The following is an 18943-nucleotide window of genomic DNA, read 5'->3' as shown; positions in this document are numbered from 1 at the left end:
CCGCGGATTGTGGGGCCATTCAAAGTCCTGAGGAGAGTAAACGAGGTTACGTATAGGTTACTACTCCCTCCTGATTACCATATTGACCCCTCGTTTCACGTGTCTCTCCTCAGGCCAGTGGTGGCTGGTCCGCTCCAGGATTCTGAGTTGCAGAAGGACCCTCCGCCCCCTCTGGACATCGAGGGGGCCCTGGCGTACTCCGTCCGTTCCATCCTGGATTCGAGGCGTCGGGTGGGGGGCCTTAAGTATCTCATGGAGTGGGAGGGATACGTTCCAGAGGAGTGGTGCTGGGTCCCGGTGAGGGATATCCTCGATCCCTCCCTGTTGTGGGATTTCCACTGTCACCATCCGGCTCGCCCTGCTCCACATCCTCCTGGCCGTCCCCGAGGCCGGTGTCGCACGCTGCTGGAGCTGCGCATCAAGAGGGGGGTACTGTCACGACTTCCTTCAAAGCTGCCTCCTCACCTTGTTCGGGCAGGCTTCGGCGTTCGTCGTCACCGGCCTTCTAGCCACTGCCGCTCCTCATCTCATAATTCCATTTGTTTTGTCTTGTTTATTACACACACCTGGTTCATATCCCCTCCTCAGTACCTGTATAAGTATTCCCTCTGCCCCCAATGTCTTTGTGTGTGATTGTTTATTGTGGAGGTCACTATAGCTCGGTGGAACTATATTGTATTTTCTATTGCCGGGATATTCACCCGTGTGCCTTGTTTTCTCCAGTGCGCCGTATTACAGCACTGGAGTGTTTTACGCATTCTGATTACCGCTGTATTGCCGAATAAACCATTTATTCTGTGATTTACCCTCCTGCGCCTGACTCCGTCCAAAATCACCCGCAACAGCTCTAGAAAGAGGCCAGAGTTCCCGACTTGGAATTCCGAGTTGGATGACCGTTCAAAATGTATTTTTACAGTCGGAGCTAATTTCTTTCCGGGTTCCCAGTTGTCTTGAACTCACTGAAGTCTGAGATTTCCCAGTTCCGAGTTTCCAGTTGTTTTGATCGTGGCAGAAGTCATGCTAGATTGACAGCATGGCCAATGTATTCAACCTTTTCTGGCCCATGGTGTGTTGCAAGTGAATGTTTATCCTTTTAAGCTTGGAAAGGAGACCCTTAAACCCATACTTGGACCACACACCCTCTCCACTGAATAACAGGCTAGTGATTGCTTTGCAAATCTTGCAGTTAGCCACTGATTATTGAATTTGCAATTTCCAACTTGTTGTGTAATGTTTCTGTCCAATGGCCGATGAGCACCGATACGTTTTATCTGTAATTTCTCTTCATAGGATTGAAAAAGATTTGCCAGTAAATTGTCGACTTGATTCATGATGATGACTGCTTGTCTAGTTTGCTAGCTAAGATTTTGAAAGTATGATGTTGACATGATCAGTCCAATCAAAGCTACTGGAGATATAACATGATTTGACGTCATTTTATCCGTGGCCAATGACCTTGAGCCTTCTTGGATGGGCACTTCTAATGTAAATCAATGGCAGCACCCAAGGGGCTTGAATTTTCGAGCTCTCCCCGTAGATTTTGCGGTGTCCCCATGAGTGACAGAACACTGAGCCAATTACAGCGCAACTATAGAACATTACCAACCCGTATGCTCCGTATTTTCTGCTGGCTGCACCACCACCACAGAAAGCGCTGAGCTAGGCTGAAACACCTGCATTTTGGAGCTGCCTTACTCAAGAATGCAAAAAAGTGACCTTGTTTGTATGCAGATTAATTAACTCAAGGATTTTTTTTTTTACATTGTTTGCAAACTGATATGTGACGTATTAATGCCAAAACAACATGCACAAAAAAAAAAATATATATATATATATATATATATATATATATATATATATACAGTTGAAGTCGGAAGACCAAGTCCATATTATGGCAAGAAACGACAGACCATCATTACTTTGAGACAAGAAGGTCAGTCAATCCAGAAAATTTCAAGAACTTTGAAAGTTTCTTCAACTGCAGTCACAAAAACCATCAAGCGCTATGATGAAACTGGCTCTCATGAGGACCGCCACAGGAAAGGAAGACCCAGAGTTACCTCTGCTGCAGAGGATATGTTCATTAGAGTTAACTGCACCTCAGATAGCAGCCCAAATAAATACTTCACAGAGTTCAAGTAACAGACACATCTCAACATCAACTGTTCAGAGGAGACTGCGTGAATCAGGCCTTTATGGTCGAATTGCTGCAAAGAAACCACTACTAAAGGACATCAATAATAAGAAGACACTTCCTTGGACCAAGAAACACGACCAATGGACATTAGACCGGTGAAAACCTGTCCTTCGGTCTGATGAGTCCAAATTTGAGATTTTTGGTTCCAACCGCCGTGTCTTTGTGAGACGCAGAGTAGGTGAACGGATGATCTCCGCATGTGTGGTTCCCACGTGAAGCATGGTGTAGAAATTGTGATGGTGTGGGGGTGCTTTGCTGGTGACACTGTCTGTGATTTATTTAGAATTCAAGGCACACTTAACCAGCATGGCACTACAGCATTCTGCAGTGATACGCCATCCCATCTGGTTTGCGCTTAGTGGGACTATCATGTGTTTTTCAACAGGACATTGACCCAAAACACACCTCCAGGCTGTGTAAGGGCTATTTTACCAAGGAGAGTGATGGAGTGCTGCATCAGATGAGGAAATGCAGCCAACAAGTGCTCAGCATATGTGGGACCTCCTTCAAGACTGTTGGAAAAAGCATTCCTCGTGAAGCTCGTTGAGTGAATGCCAAGAGTGTGCAAAGCTGTCATCAAGACAATGGGGTGGCTACTTTGAAGAATCTCAAATATAAAATATATTTTGATTTGTTTAACACTTTTTTGGTTACTACATGATTCCATATGTGTTATTTCATAGTTTTGATGTCGCTCTCAAAACAGGTGGGGCTCTGCCCTGAATGATGGGTTGCCACTACAACTGTTGTCCAGGAGATTCAACCCATTGTCATGATCAGTGGTTTCAAGTTTGTATCTGCCAATTCTTTTGACAGGCTGATCATAGTGAAAAATAAAATACTTCTGCATTTCCCGCTGTGTAAACACATTGCAAATAGGCTCTTGATAACTCCTGATAAAGTTGGGTTGCTGATATTCAGAGCTTAAATCGCCAAATTGATTAGTCATAGGAATCAGGACTAAAAAAGCCAATGCAATGGCCTCTTTTACAAACAGTGGGCCTACCACAACGATGGGCAATCCTAAAATTCAATCTCAGGCAACACTGTAGGCTACACCCCAGTAAGCACGGACCGACGCCGACGCCTTTTGGACATATTTTTTTGGTGCAGTTCCGGAACGGCCTTGATCCACATCCACGGACATTGGTTTTTGGTCTGGTCCGGACCAAATCTTAACCAATCATAGTTGTCTATGTTTGTTCAGATTTTCTCCAGTCTGGATCGGCCTTCATTTGGCCTATACATAGAAGTCTACTTTTCAACTTTCATTCAGAACCAAAAATGTGCCTGATTTCAACATCCGGAAAATACATATTTTCAACGTCTATAAAATACATATTTTCAATATCTGGAAAATAAATATTTTCAACTTTCATTCAGAACCGAAAATTTACCTGATTTCAACGTCCGGAAAATACGTACGTCCTCACCCTCCTTGCCTCTCCACAATGTTGCAGATGTGCAAAGAGTGTGGTTTCTCCACAGACTCTACCCCAGCATTAATAAAGCATGTGAAGAAACACAGACATTTTGCCAATTATATATTTGTCTGTGGGGTGTCTGAGTGCCTCTGCACTTTAAAAAACATAGCCTCTTTAAAACCCATGTGTGTCGATACCACAAGATGGCAAAAACAACACAAAATAGAGAAAGAATGGAGGATGTGAATCTGACATGTGAACTTGATGGGTGTACTTTCATATCACCCAAATTTCAATGTTTTGTGAGCACTTAAAAGACATATCAGTTATGTGAAAAAAAATCCAATGTCATCTTTCACATCACATTCATGCAGAAAACGTAAATACTCGGTAGAGCACCCTGACTGTGGGGATAGGGGTAGGCCCACAGGTAGCGGTAATCTGCAACACACTGAGTTGTGAGAGTGCCGGTGTAGAGATAGAGAAGACACATTTGATGCCGTTGACAATGAGGAATATTTGAATAATAATTGATATCTTAGAATGCAAGCTAAAATGCTGTTACCAGCCACCACCATTCAAACAATAATACAGGAGTTCCAATAAATAATGATGGTATGGCACGCGCTATCAAAAGTTCATGAACAACTGACAAAACTGAACACTTCGGACATGATATCAGACTAATCATGAATGACTTATCAAAAGAGAATCTACTGAAACAGAATAACGGGGATCTTTTTTTTTTGTTTTTACAAAACTCACTTCAATTACAGTGAGCTCCAAAGGTATTGGGACAGTGACACATTTGTTGTTGTTTTGGCTTTGTATTCCAGCACTGTGAATTTGAAATGATACAATGACTATCAGGTTAAAGTGCAGACTGTCATCATTAATGTGAGGGTATTTCCATCCATATCGTGTGAACTGTTTAGAAATTACAGGACTTTTTGTACATGGTCCCCCCATTTTAGGGGACCAAAAGTATTGGGACAAATTCCCTTATGTGTATTAAAGTAGTCAAAAGTTTAGTATTTGGTCCCATATTCCTAGCACCCAATGATTACATCAAGCTTGTGACTCTACATACTTGTTGGATGCATTTGCTGTTTGTTTTGGATGTGTTTTAGATCATTTTGTGCACAATAGAAATGAATGGTAAATAATGTATAGTGTCATTTTGGAGTCACTTCTATTGTAAATAAGAATAGAATATGTTTCTAAACACTTCTACATTAATGTGGATGCTACGATGATTACAGATCGTCCTGAATTAATCGTGAATAATGATGAGTGAGAAAGTTACAGATGCACAAATATCATAATAAGTCAGAGTAGCAAATACTGCGTGCACTATGTGTTAATAGGCAGAACTTTGAACCTGATAGTCTGGGACTTAATACTATGGAACTCTGTGCCCGGACCAGAGGGGTACAAATAGCCTGTGAAGTTGCTGTTTGTGCTACCTCATATTTTATGACCTGTTACTACTTCCCTTTTATTCTAGATAATAGTGCTCAGGAAAGCCAGCAGCCAACTCCCTGTGTGTAATCCCCTGCTGTCTCAGACAGCCCCAGGCAAAATCTACTCCCCAAGGCCTGCTTTCTGGTTGGTGGGCAGTTGTAATGTCCTGTGGGACAGGATGACCACAGCTTTCACAGCCGCAATAAGACCGGAGAAGCAATATAGACTACACATGATTAGAGTTTTTGTAGATGGTATCCAAAAGGTTTGCTTGAACCCTACATGCAACCAATGTGCAGTAATTGCCAAGGCAATCGTGCAAACGCACCCTGACAGCTTTCTGGATAACAAAGTTAGTTTATGCAACAAAAAAAACGAGTAGAGAACATAAACAGAACTAATACAGTTGCCCGTCTCCAAAGAAAAACGTGCACTAACACTAAAGATAGCTAGCCCAAACCTTCAAATTGTGCCTAAACAGACAGCTATGGCTGCATTAACTGGCAGCCTGAAGATCTGCCAGATGAAGAGACGTCTGACATCATGGAAGAGGATGGAGATCGTCAATATTTTTTTAAAAGAGGGGTCCCAGAGGTGCGGACCAAAGAGTGGAGGAGCTCATGCAGATCACGTATGCACAGCAGAGTGAACTGCAATGGCGCAGTGGTCTGAACAGCTCGTATGCACAGCAGCACAACGCAATAAATGGAAGCTTAGAAGAACTCAAAAGCAATGGCCTTTTCTGTTCACTGAGAAGACCCACACAGGGATAGAGCTTGATTCACAAATGAGAGAAAGATCCTTGATCTCTTCCAGAGCGAAAGGTTTCGATGGAGCAAGGGGGTGAAGATGGCACTTGACAGAAGTGTAAAGGAATGCAGAGACAGGGCATGCCTACTGGGCACAGATGCCAGTTCAACGTTTACATTTGGTTGAGTTTTCAACTAATGTGAATTTCAACTAACGTGAAATCAACAAACAATGTCACCATATCATTGGATTTAGGTTAAACGTTTGGTGAAAAAAATAGGAAATGCACTTATGTTGATGACTTTTTGCAAATCCAACTCAGTTTTTCACGTTGATTCAACGTCATCACATAGATTTGTTGGATTGAAATGACGTGGAATCAACGTTGACTCAAACAGTTTTTGCCCAGTGGGTAGGTACTATCTTGGCAATGATGGCATACTCCCAAGAGAATGAAAAACAACTATTTATTATTTTTGACATAAGTAGTTTTCTTTATTTATGTAGTGATAACATTGAGATACAGAAATATTAAATATTTTCAGTCTTGTTGATATGAAATTTGTATGATCACAGAAAGGTACATTTAACTAGCTACTGTTTAATTTTTGTGTTTTGTAGGTCACCAGCAGAGGCAGAAGCAGTACACAAGTACACAAAGGATAATCATGCTGGGTAAGTTTGTCATTTTATTCATTTATATTATATACATTTATTAAGCTTGACATACCAAGTTGCTATTAGAGTGGTGATATTAACATGCATAATTAAAAGATAACTGTAGAATTACAGTAAATGCATGTTTTTCAGGCGATTCCATTTTGACTGCCAAAAAATGGATGTTGAAGGGACAATTGCCATTACCACAACAGCCCCCCCCTTCAGACTGTACTGCAGCCCTGTCATCAATCTTTGCGACCTACTTTGTGTTCATCACCTTGGAATTCATACAACAGTAAGTGTTATGCATTATGGATATTTACAGATTTGTACTACGGCGGGCAAGTGATGCGTTCCTACTTCATACTTTCGTGTTCATGTCCCTGGTCTTTTGAATGGGCTTGACATTACATCATCAAATTCATGAAAAAACGATCATATAAGATATTTAAAAAATTATATTTGTGTTTGTGGGTAAACATATTTCTGCCAGATGCCCTTCATTAATTTGTTTGCGCTAAAAATCATTGTGCTACATTTTTGCCCGTTGAAAAACATTCAAAAAGCCTACAAAGGTTACAAGGCTACATGCCTCTCATTTGCATAGCATATAATATGTAAGATGTTCCTTTACATAGCTCAGCTGGTAGAGCACGGCGCTTGTAACGCCAGGGTAGTGGGTTTGATCCCCGGGACCACCCATACACAAAAATGTATGCACGCATGACTGTAAGTAGCTTTGGATAAAAGCGTCTGCTAAATGGCATATTATTATTATTATTATTACATGACCAGCTCACCAGCGACACATAGGAAAAAATAAAATAAAGCAAAACCTGATGTAATTGTCTTCTTTGCAGATTCCTTGTCAGGATCAACCCTGACCACATCAAATGCACTGCTAAATTACAAGTGAGAGGCAGAAACGGCAAGCTAGTGCAGTGGAAGAGTTCTGCCATCAACCCCCATGTGCTCCGATTGATGCGAAAGCTTGTGGGATTTGTCTGGACAAATTAATAAATGCAGGTAAGGCTTCGTCTCTTTTTCTCTCTTCCCCTTCCTTTCTCTCTCCCTCTCCCACTGCCTTCCTCTCTCTGTGCACCCCCCCCCCCCCCCCCCCATCTCCCTCTCTCTCCTATGCCCCCCTCTCGCTCCCCTATCTTTCTTTCTTCCACTCTGTCTCTAATTTGATTGATGGCTAATTGTATCCTATACTTTTATTTTCAGGTTTCAGTGACCAGACCTACTTTTTTCCAGTGGTGTAAAGTACTTAAGTAAAAATACTTTAATGTACTACTTAAGTCGTTTTTTGGTTATCTGTACTTTACATTACTATTTATATTTTTGACTACTTTTACTTTTACTTCACTACATTCCTAATGAAAATAATTTACTTTTAACTCCATTTTCCCTGACACTCAAAAGTAATCGTTACATTTTGAATACTTAGCAGGACAAGAAAAGGGTCCTATCGTATATGAAGATTATGTCTTTGTTAAATGTTTTTCATGAAGAAATGGAATGTTGTTTATGTTAGTATCAAGAGGGAATGTTTTAGTGTAACGCCACATACAACAGACAGGAAGTGTGTTGTAGACAGGGGAGACTGGTGATTGGCCAGAAGAGGGAGCCCATCTTTTTGCATTGTTTATAAATAGGGGTTAAACGATGAAAGGGCAGAGCAGTCATTAGAATTGGAGGGCACTGCTCTCCAGACCTCGCGAGTCTGTAAACTTATGCTGTAAGCTTGTGATAATGAATAAAGACTTCTAATCAAGGTACAGCTTAAGTGGACTCCTTTGTTCATCAGCAATAATTGCCACCATTCATCCGATACGACAAATGGCGCCCAACGTGGGGCTGGTCTGCAATCCTCCTTTGCTCATTCGTAGCCGCCAAGCTAACTTCGGTCTGAAGTGCCAGAAAAGGGTGAGTTTTCCTCACAGCTTTGGAGATTGTTAGTTTTGGATGCTATGTGATTGTACACTGGAGGAATGTACCATTACGACCGTGCCTCGGGTGGCGTTTTTGCTGATGACTGGGGGGTCTGGCTAATCATTATAAATTTTTAAAAACAGCGCAAAAGTGGGTAGAGTTTATGGATTGTTTATAGAGATGTGTTGCTTGAATAGTAAGTCAAGAACAATCGGGGCCAAGATATGTATACAAGTTAGGACGTTGCAGGATTTGATAAGCCCTCGTGACAAACGGGGCGACCGCATGGTGGGCCATAAAATCCTGGGAACGCGTTATGGGTTTCAGGTCAGTCTTGGACTGGGGTTTGGTTGAAAATTTATTGGGGGTTGCTTGCCCATCTTCTGTCCGACGGGATATCTGCGTGGGGGGGACCGCTCATATAAATAGCCATACTCACGGCAGAATAAATTTAGGAACATAGAAAAATGAATTAAAGACGCAATGTCGGGTACATTGTTTTTATGCTACATGGTGCAAACAGGCTAAGGCTAAATGCTAATGCTAATATGCTGCATGCTAACATGTGACCGTAGAGGTCCACTGCGATGGTAATAAAGCCTCTTAAATTATGTTTGTATGTGGAATTTCGGTTCTATGTTTTGTGAGCGCTGTTAAATGTTGTTTGACTATGAGGGGGAAACGGGAGTTACAGCTGGACTGTTAACCGTCTATTTGGGGATTGGGGAGAGGTCTAAAATCTCCCTTCCACGGTGAAAAAGTATTTTTGAATGGATTTGCGCATGCGTTTAATTTTGCGACACTACACTACAGAAAGGGGGAGTTTATGGCACGAGATTAGGACACGTTTTGGTTTACGGTACTAAACTACAACACGTTTTTGCTAATGGGTCATATTTCTGTTGGGGGCTGCAGGGGGAGACAGAGAAATAGACAGACAGAGGAGAAATTTTAACACGAATCTTCTAGTTGTTACATCGGCGGATGGTTAAAGATGAAACTTGTTTTGTGACCTATTGAATTTATAAATTAGATGTATGGTAACGGATTATAATAAATTGAATTAAATAATTAAAAGACGATTAAAATTAAATAAAATGTTTTTGAGCGATCGATAATTATTCCTGAGTTAATTCTTAGAGCGAATGTAGAACGAACGAATATTGAATGGTTGGAAATACTCAGTGATTGCATTAACTACTAAAATGTTATTCTGTGTTTCTGTTCTTCTGTCATATGAGAGGAACGATAAGCGAGGGGAGAGAGGAGATACAGGAAGTGATGACGTGACATCACGTGACGCGGCAGAGGACCGGATCAGATATCAGGCTAGTTCACAAAATCATCCCTTACAAAATATGTGATGTTATGACAATTTTACATAGGCTTGGCAAATGATTCATTAAAAATTGCATTTTGGAGGCTCTGTGCATCACTGTGGTTTGATTGGAGTTGTGTTGGGAATCAAGGACTGACATTATTCTGTAAATTTAAGATAATTAGGGGTTATAGAGCAAGGGGTTACAGGCTTTGTTTTTGGGATTGCTTTGAAGTTGACTAACTTACATTTACTTGCATTTGATGGGTTGTGGTAAGATAGCCAACACTAATTGATAAATTGGTGACATAGGATATAGGAATAAAAATTGGTTTTAATTATTCATGATTTTTAATTGATTTATTTGGAGTTGTTAGGTTTATATTAATAATTAGAGGGGGGAAGCCATAGGCTATACAGTCTAAAATAAAATAATTCACGATAAAGGAATATAAAAGAGTAGTTACAATGGGGAGAAAGGACAGCAAGGCTATATGAAGGTGATTACACCGATTGATATAGTACAAAATAGTGACCCTTTAACTAAAGTATTGCGAGGTTATCCGGCAAGTGAAATAAAAGTTGCCCTTCATTCTCAAACAAAAACTGATAAAAGATTCCAGCGATAAGATAAACAAAGCTATAGAGATAAGGCTAAGGGAAGGAGAGCTTAGGGATGTTTATCCTCAGCTTCCAGTGATCATCCAGGAGGGTGATTGTTGCATCAGAGATGAAGATGAATAATAGATAGAGGACAAGCAGAAACGACGATAAAGATGAATCCAGAACTCCAGAAGGAAGAAAATGAGATGTCTGGAAGAGAAGAGTGAGGTTAAAGAAGACGAGGATGATGAAGATGAGTGATTGAGAAGAGGTCATGGGTGGATATGACTCTGTGATCAGAAGGAAGTTGGCAAGAGAGGAAAGAAGAAGGATACTAGAGATTTGATCTCTGATGGAAGTTGAAGGAAGAAGGATACACGAGATTTGATCTCTGATGAAAGCAAAGATGAAGAAAGCGATGAAGATTTGGATATTAAAGGTGCTTTATGTTCAAGAGGATTTTATCCTACAAGGACTGGCACAGAAGAAATAGAAGGAGATATAGACCGATGCTTATCATGCCTGGATAAAGCAAATAGTTTAGAAGAAGTAACACAGCTGAAGATACAGAAGAGGAGAAACTGCTGAGAGGATCCCAAGAATTGGAGAAGAAGAAGGAGAAGAGAAGCTTTGGTTATGAAGAATCAGAGTGAACCAAATCAACAATCACTGTTACAGCTTCAACTGAACAATATCAAATGCAATTGTACCAGCCAAGGGGGGTACCAGGTGTTCCATATCCACAGCCAGTTTCTGGACAGACACAGAATTGGAGAGGAAGAGGACGAGAAGGCTTAGAAGGAGGAGGAAGATTTCAGCTACACTTCCAGCAACTTTCAGAAGACTGTTATAATTGTGGACAGATTGGGTACTTTACCTGTGAGTGCAACAAGTCAGGAGGAAAAACAGAGAACATTTTTAAGGAAGATACAGGGGCAATTCAAGATCACCTGTTCTTCAGGTGAACCCTAAAGATTCTAGAGTGCCTAGAAGATCCGGAAGGGGGGTGTCAGCTGATAGCATCGATTAGAGAAGAAGAGAAAATAGCTAACAATTGAAGTAAAACCAGAGGACTATGAGAAGTGATAGTGAATAGTGTAAAAACTTATCTGTGTTGAGCCTAAAGAGGTTAAACATCTCACTATGTAAAATTAACTAATTAGGATAGGGATTGGAGGTAGTAAAACAGTTAATTACTCTTAGGGAACCAATGGAGCTCAGCTATAAAAATCAAAGAGAAATTAAAATAGACATACTAATATTAGAGCATATACCTATTGCAGTGTTGGGAAGAGATGCATTGTTTAAATTGAATTGTACAATAAGATGTACACTAAACGGCTGTCTGGTAGAGGATTTTAAAAAGTAGGGTTTTTGGGAATCGTATTTGCTTAAAAAGATAATATCATAGGAAGGATGATAATCTATTAGACTGCCTATTAGACAATCTGTCTGAAAAATAAAGTTAAAAGGGGTGACTGTTATTCTGGGTTACATTCTTACACCAAGGGATTTCAGGCTAGGCTAAAAGGTGTTTAGTCGTTTGCCAAGTCTGTGTAAAGAAGTCAGAAACAGGTGGGGACTTTCCCAATCACATATTCTGAAAATTGGTGGTAAAGGGATTTTGTGAATAAATCAGTGGAAAAGGTTTTTAAAAGGTTAGGAGGAAAAGATTAGATTAAAATAAGTTAGGAGAACTAGGTTGAAGGAACTCTAAGACAGTAAGCTAAGTTTCAAAGTTAGTAGTAAGAGAGAGAGAACAGTAGTGAAGGACATTTTAAAGTTTAGTGGGAAGATATGGTAGGAGTTTAGATCTGTTAGGAGCAGATGCGTTGAGAAAGTATGTGTTGCTGAATGATAAGAGAAGATTGAGGGTGATTGAGTATCTATAGTTACAGTTCCCAGCAGGGAGATCAAGGTAATTATAGGTGTATTTTTTATAATCAAAAGTTTGAAAGTCAGGGATTAGAGATAGGACTGAGAGTTGGGAAAAAGTGACACTAGTGGTGATAGATGGAAGTACAAGCAAAGACAACTTTTCTTTGGGGAAAAACTAGAAGTAACTAAGGACATTTACACTTCAGTCTATTATAACAACAGTGAGAAGCAATTTAACTCTTTCAACATTGATAGTTATTAAAGCCATAAATATATCGCATTTGATTATAAGGGAACCAATACAGCACCAATTTTAGGGGAAAAAATACTTATTAGGGTTAGGATGGGGACGTTTCTCCCCCATGGAGAGATAATTATGGAGAAGAAGTATACTTATCTAGTGCAAGCATTCGAATTTGTTCCGGTTAAGAATTATTGGTTAAAAGGCTATGTAATTCATAAAGTAACGCTTATGATGGAAGATTTGAAATCTGTTGAAGTTCCACAGTCACCAAAGGAGTTCAGGAAGAATATGTTACAGTAGTCACTCCAACAGTGAATAATACACATAGGATATCGGTAGCTTTGCCACTAGAAATAATTAAGGTTAATACATCAACTACTTTAATGGTAACTTTGGAAGGGATTAATGATACGATGGCAATAGCAAATGTAGTAAGTATGACACCGACAACAACTTTTCTGAAATTAAAGGGGGTAGCAAGACGAATAGGGTTAAAATAGGAGAGCAGATAGTAGTAGAGAACAATATAGATTCATCTGAAATAGTGATACTATCATGGAGGTACAGGATGAGGTCTTTGATTTTAATGACAGACAAGGAGAGGTATCTGATCAGTACCGCTCGTTAGGGGAGAGAGAAACTAAAGGGAGTGGTTTGATTCTTCTGTTGTGAAAGTTAAAGATAAATGGGCAGGTAGGAATCTTTGGTTCCAGCGGTTAACTCATTTTGTAAGATCAGTGAGGAATCTTGAGGGTCCATGTCTGTTGAGAATTCCAGCACCAAACATGTTAGAGACGGTCGTTCGACCTCTATCAAGTATGTGTCAATCTTATGCGTTGTCATGACTGTTGTATCAGCAGCAACAGTCAGTAACAGATAAAATAATGTCGTTGTCAAAACATTTGTTTAAGCCTAGGTTTAGGTGTTATTGGGTTAAGTGAATTAACTTGTGTGAATTTGTTGGATGGTAAAGAAAATCAGGTAACAGCGTAACTGAAGCATTTGAGGTGTAACCATTGAGGGCTAAAAGTTGTTTTTGTTCTAATAAAACATATGAGGTAAGGGGTATGTTTATGGGAATATCAGATTGTGATGTTATATGATAACTTTGGGTATGCATGACCTTAAGGGTAGTAATGAGAAATATGTAACTTTTTATGTACCAGGTAGTAAGAACAGCAGGACTTTGATGGTTAGAGGATTAGCTTTTGCCTGACAATGTGACTATGGGGAATTTTAGAGATATTTAGAGGGTTTGTGGTGATAAAGCATATTCTTACCCTATGGATAGACAGGATGTTGTTACATGTCAACGTTGAAGCTTCCATATGAGGTTTCTACCATTATAAGAGGGGTAGCACCGGACACAGAAATCTGAAGCTATATTTGAAATTGGATGAAAAAAGACATGGCTACATGTCATAGTCTTCAAGCCTATCATTGAAGGATAAATCTAAGGGAGAAGGGGGGACTTTTTCCATGGTATGGTGTAACATTTGGAAAGATCATATTGATAATATTAGGTATACTTTGAGTCCAGATAGTTCCGATAATATCACGAGTGTTATATATGCATTGAAGAATATAAGGGATGCGTTTGGGAGATCTGAGAAGACTTGGTTGCAAGATCAGGTAGGCCAGTAGGGGCAGTGATGGGTTACATTTAATGGCAGCTTTGATAGCACTGTGTGATGTTTGTAATTTGTTACTGACCTTTGAGAAGGCTATGATATTGAGATAGGTTGGAGAGTGATGCCTGGAGACAACACTCAGATGCCGGTGTTGACTGTTCCTGATCTGGATAAAGATGGACAAGTGGAACTGAATGGATAAATATCATTTTTGATTATTTGATCATTTTTCAATTTTTTCAATATTGGTGTGATTTTTAGTATGATTTTATGAATCAAGGGGGGAATGGGTTTATGTGATTCATACATCATTTATATATCATTTTTATATTCTTAGTTGATATTGATGTTTAATTTGAAAGTGTTTGTTTTGCAAAAGATACTGTTTGGTCGTTTCTTTTTCTTCCAGAAGCATTTGGGGGAACATGGGAAGGGACAATATGACTGGAGGAGATGAAACAAGGAGGGTGTGGCCGATTCCATCATCAACAGTCCATTGGAAGAGGAGACTACAGGGAGATGAAGTGTAGTGGACTACATTCCAGTGTCTGCAATGAAATATAGACATGTGTAATACATAATTGTGTCATATTCTTAGGGATTAATTTTTGTAGAAGGATATTTGATGTTATTGAATACATGTGAGGATCTTAGATGTTTTTGTTTATTTCGTGAATGTTTAGGGACAGGGAATTTAGGCAGGGAGAGGTTCACTGTAGGGTCCAATGGGTTGACCAGCCTTACAATGGATATTTATTGGATAGGATTTTGTTTGCAGGGGCTTACATGTGTATTTAATTGCATCATAGTTTCAAATGCATTTACATGGTTTATGAGGTTATCTGGAGTACCGAGGTGGTTGCCTGGGGCAGAGGGACCGTGAGAGAATTTTACTGTCTTGATTGATGGATGGAAGGTTGCCGGACAGTTTTTCGCTCTTACACTCCATAGAGATTTGTTCATATTTCATAGTAATGTATTCACACTTCATAAACAGTTATTTCATAGAAAGGTATTTACACTCTAGAGAAGAATGTTTTTGGTTTGATGTTAAAGATACTCAATAAGATAAATTGTTACTAGTCATAATCCTATTCTGTTTGTTTTCGAGACTGTTCGTCTCGAAGGGGGGAATATCGTATATGAAGATTATGTCTTTGTTAAATGTTTTTCATGAAGAAATGGAATGTTGTTTATGTTAGTATCAAGAGGGAATGTTTTAGTGTAACGCCACATACAACAGACAGGAAGTGTGTTGTAGACAGGGGAGACTGGTGATTGGCCAGAAGAGGGAGCCCATCTTTTTGCATTGTTTATAAATAGGGGTTAAACGATGAAAGGGCAGAGCAGTCATTAGAATTGGAGGGCACTGCTCTCCAGACCTCGCGAGTCTGTAAACTTATGCTGTAAGCTTGTGATAATGAATAAAGACTTCTAATCAAGGTACAGCTTAAGTGGACTCCTTTGTTCATCAGCAATAATTGCCACCATTCATCCGATACGACAGTCCAATTCAGGTGCTTATCATGAGAACATCCCTGGTCATCCCTACTGCCTCTGATCTGGTGGACTCACTAAACACACATCCTTTGTTTGTAAATTATATCTACGTGTTGGAGTGTGCCCCTGGCTTTCCTTAAATAAATAAATAAAAAATAAAGTGCCGCAATCTGGTTTGCTTAATATAAGGAATTTGAAATTATTTGTACTTTTACTTTTACTTTTGATACTTATGTATATTTGAGCAATTACATTTACTTTTGATACTTAGGAATATTTAAAACAAAATACTTTTAGACTTTTACTCAAGTAGTATTTTTCTGGGTGACTTTCACTTTTACTTGAGTCATTTTCTATTAAGGTATCTTTACTTTTACTCAAGTATGACAATTGGGTCATTTTTCCACCTCTGCTTTTTTTTTTAGGTGTTCCTAATATTTGGTATACTCAGTGTATTTTACCTGTGATAAGACCACACGGAGGGCTAGAGATGATTACAGACACAAATAGTTATTCACAGTGCTACTGGGATGGTATGCTTCAAGAAATACGTTTCTTCTAACATGTCCAAGCAGGGATGTATGATCAAGGTACTTTGATGTGCTACCTAAACCAGTGATTGTCATGAATTTGGGTTGATAATGGGGCTATTTGCTATATTTTTCTCTCAAAATAGGGCTCAAAAATTGCAGAATTATTTTGTTCAATAGAGATTTATTTGCATACATATTTTTGTGTACAAATATCACAGGCTAAAATATGTCTTTCCCACGATTGCATTTTGAAATGTTGTGCATTTTTCTCTCCCTCTCCTTCTCTCCCTCTCAGAGGGCTCAGTGAGAAACAGGCACAGGGCAGGGCAGACACTTTCATGCAGGAATCAGGATACTAATGCACTTCAGGCTATTGTTTGACAATACTAAATGACCGCACTCTGGAGCCCTGCTTGTTCTTTGTACAGAGAGTAATAAATGCATCTTTTGAAAAATGATTGGGATTCTTGTCTTCTGTGATTGACTCAAGGTATCTTTTCCTCAAAGTAATTGATCTGTTACTGTAAATAGACTACAGTCACAGCATTGGTAGCGTACAAAAGATGACAGTAACTGTGTTAGTACCGTACAAGTGATTACAGTAATTGTTTGTACCATACAATAGATTACAGTAACTGTGTTAGTACATACAATAGAGTACAGTAACTGTGTTAGTACCATACAATAGATTACAGTAAGAGTATTTGGTAGTAAAAAGACTACGGTATTGTTATTGGTACCGTAAATGAATAACAGTAACAGTATTGGATACTGTAAAATACTGTATGGTAACATACTGCATATTTTTTTACGGTAATGTACAGGTATCTGGCTGCCAATAAGTTACTGTAAAAACAACAGTTGAACAGTTTATGTGCAAGGAATGACGACAGGTGCCAGTTTTGCATTTCCTCTCTTCCTAAATCGGATGCAACTAAAGCAAACGCTCCTGTCGTGATTTACAATTCGTAATATCTTCAGTAACATAGATTATTTCTCTATCATTACAGTGTCCTCTCTAGCCACTTTGAACAACATATTGCATTGCCACTGCCTTCTAAAAGGCAAGAGAATGACTGCAGCAGCAGCGTTTAGTTTGTTGATGTATGAATATTTCAGAAAAGTGGGGAGAAAACGCATCAGACTTGGTGGGAAAATGCATTTACTATGGTGGTAAACATTATTTTAAATGAATTCCATGTTGTTGTTTTTTTCTCAAAAGTTTCCTAAATGTCAAGATGAATCCACGTCCCACACCATCGATTGTGTAGGTTCGTTAAAATGCCTCAACCCTAAATGAATGGGGGAAAAAAGCACTGAATAAGGTCTAAGCGATGTGGTGTTTATCTTTCCCATTCATTTAGGGTAACTGGATATACATAACACACACAATGACCTAGGATGTGGACTTATCTCAATATAAGACCACAATTGAGGTCTGAACATTAGACAAACTTTGATTTAAATGTCCCTTTAAACAGTGTTTTTTAAATATATTTTTTGCCAGCATAAAGATCTATCTTATTGTATATCTCCATGTAAAAGTATTCATTTATATATGGTCCACTACATAGAAATTTTATAGAATTGTAAATTGTAAATCAATCTGAAATAAACTCTAACTATGCATTCAAATCAATCAAATACTAGATACTTTTTTTTTATTACATTGAAATGAAATAAAATTAATTAAACTGAACTGAATTGATTTGTATTGTACCTCCGCCTCCTCGGGACAAGCCGGACCAAAGAGCGCCGACACGTTTTCTTTCCACACCTGCTGAATGAAGGCTCCTATGGAAACCTTGGCGTCGCACTCCGAGTCCATGTAAACAAAATCTAGGCTGTAGTTCCCCAGATATGACGGGTTGCTATTGACCTTTTCCACAGCCATCTGTATTGCGGAGCCTAACCGGCGGGCACTGAAGGGATAGGACAAGTTCAAGGGAGCCTGGAAGCCAATCAGTAGCCGGTAAGACTTGGTCCCATTCATGCCATTGCTGAGAACTGAGGTAGCAGCTAAGAGCAGCAGCAGCAGAGGAAAATACAGGGATCTATGGCTCAGGCTGCAGAGCGGTAGGGGTAACAGGGTGTGCATTCTCCCTGTCATCCTCCTAGTCCTTCTAGCACAGGCAGAGACAAGCAGAATATGCGCTCTCGTACGGTGAGAGGTTTAAATACACCTGACACTCCCCTGACGTTGCTCCTCTACCTTCACAGGGGGAATAATGATCGAACCCTCTCAGAGAACCTGTGAAGAGGGAGTGGTTAGCACTCAAGGTACAGCTGTTGACCTGTTGTTTATATCCTAACGGACAGCCACAAAATACAATCTTTATTTCACATAAATTAAGCATCTCAGTGTGCAAAATGCTTCTACCCATAATTGTTTTCTCCCCCATTTCCTTTCCTCCTGACCTTTCAATGAATGATGCAAAAATGATGTTGCACAGTAGGTGATTTTTCTTTATATTTTCCTCCCTTTGTTGGTTACACACAAAACAACATTGCAGTCATGTCAGGTTGTACTACAATAGGTATCCCTATAATATCTGGTAGTTACATAGGCATGTATCGTGTGAACCTGTATAGGGTGAAATTACAGGAAGTCCACATTGCTACATACAGTGAGGGAAAAAAGTATTTGATCCCCTGCTGATTTTGTACGTTTGCCCACTGACAAAGAAATGATCAGCCTATAATTTTAATGGTAGGTTTATTTGAACAGTGAGAGACAGAATAACAACCAAAAAATCCAGAAAAACGCATGTAAAAAATGTTATAAATTGATTTGCATTTTAATGAG

The 18943-nt window shown here is 39.5% G+C and overlaps 1 protein-coding gene across 1 annotated transcript in view; it reads right to left on the bottom strand.

The window, feature by feature from the left end:
* Positions 1-18130, bottom strand: part of gucy2g (guanylate cyclase 2g) — a gene marked incomplete at both ends in the record, with an annotated part of 160319 nt that extends 142189 nt beyond the window's left edge. Inside the window, one exon of the mRNA XM_084167484.1 lies at positions 17858-18130. Within this exon, the coding sequence (XP_084023610.1) occupies positions 17858-18130 (273 nt within the window). The remainder of the gene's footprint in view (positions 1-17857) is intronic.
* Positions 18131-18943: the final 813 nt, after the last annotated feature.

Source organism: Coregonus lavaretus (genome assembly GCF_964263955.1).
Source record: "Coregonus lavaretus genome assembly, chromosome: 1".
Classification (NCBI taxonomy): domain Eukaryota; kingdom Metazoa; phylum Chordata; class Actinopteri; order Salmoniformes; family Salmonidae; genus Coregonus; species Coregonus lavaretus.
This window is presented reverse-complemented; position numbering and strand designations above follow the sequence as displayed.